The 4612-nt window shown below is 42.5% G+C and overlaps 1 gene segment (V, D, J or C); it reads left to right on the forward strand.

The window, feature by feature from the left end:
- Positions 1-1600: 1600 nt before the first annotated feature.
- On the forward strand, positions 1601-2534 carry LOC115070694. The segment is given in 2 exon segments: positions 1601-1891; positions 2071-2534. Coding segments are annotated over 2 exon segments (516 nt in total).
- Positions 2535-4612: the final 2078 nt, after the last annotated feature.

Raw genomic sequence — 4612 nt, forward strand, 5'->3', positions numbered from 1 at the left:
TAAATTTATCTGAATAATAAAACTAATGAAAAGTTGTAAGCATCACACTAAAGATCTTTCCACATTTTTTCACTTTTTATTATAAAAAGAAGAGGAGAAAAAAAAATATGCATTTTGTCTTACATTTTCCAAAATTAAGATTTACATCTGTGCAAGTACCTGTGTGAGTGTGTGTGTGTGTGTGTGTGTGTGTGTGTGTACACAAGAGTCACAGAGTGTATTTGGAGTCAGAGGATAATGTTGGGGGGTCCACTGTGGGATCCAGGGAATGAATTCACATCAGCAGGATTGAGCAGCGAGGACATTTACACACTGGGCCATCTCACTGCCCCGTGTCCACCTTCTTGATAAGGTTTTGTCCGACAGACTGTGTGTCACTATTTCTCCCTCTGGGCTCAGCACTCAGTTCATTCTGTCCTCGGGGTCCCATTCTTATATTTAAGATATGTGTATTTGCTACTCTCTAGAGTGAAAGCTATTGTCTCATTTTCTCTTTTATTTTTCTTATTATTCACATATAACTTCAATTTTTTTAACTAAATCAGAGAAATTAAGACATCTGTGGTGACTAACTGCCAGCACTAGGCAGAGGCAGGTGAATCTCTGTGCAGTCCATGCCAACCAATTTTGTGTAGTGATTTCCAGGCCAGCTGGGGTTACAGACCCCATTTAAAATCACACACACACACACACACACACACACACACACACACATAAACCCCAAAACAACCCAACAATAACAGAAGGAAATTAAGTAACACAAGAATTGCCAACTTTAACATTTAACTGTATGTAATTCCATCTTCCAAATGGCTCACTTTTAACCCCCACTATATCTAGACAGTCATGTCTTCTGCCCATCTGCATTTCCTTCATCAGTGAATGGAGCTGGCTTTGTATGACTTGTGGAGTTAGGTGGTTTGAGGTCACTTTTACTGGTGGTGTCAGTCCACTAGGGGGTACTGCAGGCTTTCCAGAAATGAGGAGCTCTGGGAGATTGAGAGGAAGCTTGAGAAAGTCACTTCATGAAGCAAGGCAGGGCGCTTCTGGTGCAGACTTCACCCAGATCATTAGCATTCTGTCATTATTTTTAAAACCTCAGAAAGGTAAAATATATATCTCTTTTCACTGGATCCCATGTGTCTATAAATCTGTTTTAAGAATGATTATCTGAACAGAGGTAAGAAAACTGAATTTCAGTGGACAGTGTCAGGATGGAAGCTTAAGAGAAAACATTTCCTTGACTTACAAATATCTTCAATTTTGTGACTAAAATCCCCCAAATTCACAGATCTAGAAATCATTCCAATATGCTGACAGTCCGTGTGTGTGTGTATGTGTGTGTGTGTGTGTGTACTTCTTTTTCTCTAAAGTAGAAACAAAATTAACTAGCTGAGAAGAAAAAATGGGAACATAAGACATGAAAACAGAGGAAGAATAGAGAAAGGATCATATTGAACTTGACCAGCCATGTGCACCTGATTAGAGTCAGCTGCCTTCAGCTGAACAGTCCAGGGGAAAGGTCTGGGCAGAAGGGGAGAGCTGGGAAATAAATCATGTTAGACATATGTACATATGATTTTTCTTTTAACCTACACTATTTTCTTGGATACCCTTGAAACATGGCCCTCTGACCCCCTGCACAGTTGTCATCCACAGTCCTGAAGCAGTTACTGTGCCATTTCAGCTGGCCGTGGTGGGTGGAGTTTCCTGTGTAGACAGACAACAGAGCTCAGTGATTCAAGGGGAGTGTTGTCTGTTAGCAGATGTTTGTCTGGACCCAAAATTTGGCAACCTCCAGACCTGTAGAGACACCATCTCAGCATTTGGACAGGAGCCATGGAGAGGAGACTTGAAATTGTGCTGAGCCTTCTGTGGGTGCAGGTTTGCTGTGAGTTGTGGTCACCCCAGATGCAGTTAAGGGGGCTTCAAATCTGTCAGTGGCAGAAGGCGAGAGAGCCGACACAAAGCTCCTTTGGGGTCCTTCATCCTCGTGGGTTTCTTCTTGGATACTTTAGAGACGGTGGAAACTTCTCGGTGATTGTGTTTTGCTTTCCTTTGTCCAAACAGGGGTGACAGGGATGCAGGTGGAGCAGCGTCCTTCAGTCCTGAGTCTCCAGGAGGGAGCCAACTCTACTGTGAGATGCAATTTTTCTACCACCACAACCAATGTGCAGTGGTTCCAGCAGAATTCTAGGGGCAGTCTCATCAGTCTGTTCTACATGGCTCCAGGGACAAAGGAGAATGGGAGGTTAAAGTCAACATTTGATTCTAAGGAGCTCTATACCACCCTGCACATCAGAGATGCCCAACTGGAAGACTCAGACACCTACTTCTGTGCAGGGAAGGCACAGTGCTCCGAGCCAGCCTGCAACCTGGTACCAAACCACAGGTGGGTCTGCAGCTGCAGCCCTCATCGTGGTGAGAAGCTGCAGGAACGTTTGCACTTCTGTGGGTTTCCTGATTTAAGCTGTATAACCTTCATCTCTGCTAACATTAGACAATCATGGACTTTAATTTCACCTAGCTTTTAACCTTTTTCCTTTCTGGAATACCTTTGTAAGGAAAATGGTTTTGGATGAACCATTAGAATAATTGGAGAAAAAATTAGGAGGGTCCTAAATACTGTTAAAAACACATTCTCTGGAAATATATTATTGGGATGAAAAATGCTTGGAAAAATATCAGAGTAAACAAACAAAACAGAGAGAGCTCAGTACTCCAGTGAAGCACGATGATGTGGTTTTCCTGGGGAGAAGAGGCAGAAGGTATGTGTGATAAAAGTGCACACACACCCAGGGCACATAGGGTGGTTTGGGTTCAGATTCTCTGTCCTGGAATCCAGAACAAATGTCATAAATGATACTTCATGTCATTGAGCATCCGGTACTGATAGTTGTTACAGACATGTTCTAAATACTGACAAAACTTCATTTCCCATGCTAATACATTCAAGATTATATAGGGAAAGTCACCTGCCTCAGCTGACATGCTAGTTACCTAGCAATGCTGGAGTGAGATTTCCCCCTGGGGTGACAGAAAGTCCCATATCATATCTTAAACACTGCTGTTTACTGTAGAACATTTCAGAATCCAAAGTTACTTGTTCATAAGCTTGTAAATTATGTCTATTTACATCACTGGCAAAAAATGTTCATTATAATCCATTTCTGCTTTGATAGCTCCTTTTGAGGAAGAGGTTATTTAACTTTTGTTTTATTGATGTTGATATAAAATATGGAGTCAAGACTGAGACCCTGAGCTCCAAGAGGAGGAAAACTGGGCAGCCCCAGTGTGCTGGATAGCTTTAGTGTCAACTTGACACACCTGGGTTGACGGAGCCTCAATCAGGGAATTGCCTCTATTGGACTGGCCTGTGGCCATGTCTGAGGGGCATCTTCTTGATGAGTGATGTGGAAGGGCCCAGCCCACTGTGGGTGGTGCCATCTCTGGGCAGGTGGGCCTGTGTTGCATAAGAAAGCAGGTAAGCAGGGGCCAGGGGAGCAAGCCAGTAAGCAGCGTTCCTCCATGGCCTGTGCTCCAGCTCTTGCCTCCAGGTTCCTGCCGTGAGTTCCTACTTTGGGCTCCCAGATGAACTGTGACCAGGGAGATGTAAACCTAATAAACCCTTTCCTCCTCAGGTTGGTATTGGTCAGAGTATTTTGTCATAGCAATGGAGAAACGAACTAGGACACCCAGTAAAGCTGGTATCAGGGCCAGTTTTCTGGGCCAGTGACCTGTGGAGTCCTGTGTCTCCTAGCCCTCAGGGGGGCCTAGTTACATGTTCTGCTACTGCTGTCTTCAATTCTTAATAACTTCATCCTTGCCTTGTGTATTGCAGGAAGCGTGCAATAAGAGGTCTGAGCAGAGAGACACACAGAGCTTAGCACATGCAGCTCAGGTCCCGGACACAGCAGTGGCCCATGAGCTGAGCAGCTGGGTGTCCCTGTCTAAGGTCTATACATGGAAGGCTCTCGGGAGCTCTGCAGAGCCTCAAAGTGAGTCATCATAGCTGTTAGTAGAGGATTACAGCACGAGAGCACACACACGGCAGACAGAGCATTAAGGAGAGACTAGAGTTCTTGAAAAGTTTAGAATCTTGGTGATACTTTATTGACAAGTGACAACAGGTTTTACAATGACATTCAAATTTGGAGATTTTTAGCTTGCTGGAGAACAGGTTCCATGACTTTCTAATGAACCAATTCTTGCAAGAATATAATTTTAGTATTAATTTTCCTTATAATTGTCTATAGGGTGAAAGCATACAGGAACGTGAATTCTAAACTATATGTAAATCATGAAGCCTCTTTCAGTTTATCAGCTCTCCAATGAATTAAATGAATGTTTGAGGAAAAGTTAAAAGGTTGATACACAAAATTCAGTTAAACTTCTGACTGATATGAAACTGACTTGTGTAAAGAGTTAAATTGTCTTTAAAAAATTGCTCAGCTAGAAACATCGTTCCCAGATTACTAAAATTTATGTTTCAAGTATTTTATCGAATATTTACAATAATGTATAATAGAATATTCTCCTAAGATCCAGAATTATTGGAGTCATTTTTCAGAATCAGAAATTGACAACAATTGCTTCTTGTTTTCACAGAGAA

The sequence above is a fragment of the Nannospalax galili genome, unplaced genomic scaffold, assembly GCF_000622305.1.
Source record: "Nannospalax galili isolate Female #2095 unplaced genomic scaffold, S.galili_v1.0 scaffold977, whole genome shotgun sequence".
Lineage (NCBI taxonomy): Eukaryota > Metazoa > Chordata > Mammalia > Rodentia > Spalacidae > Nannospalax > Nannospalax galili.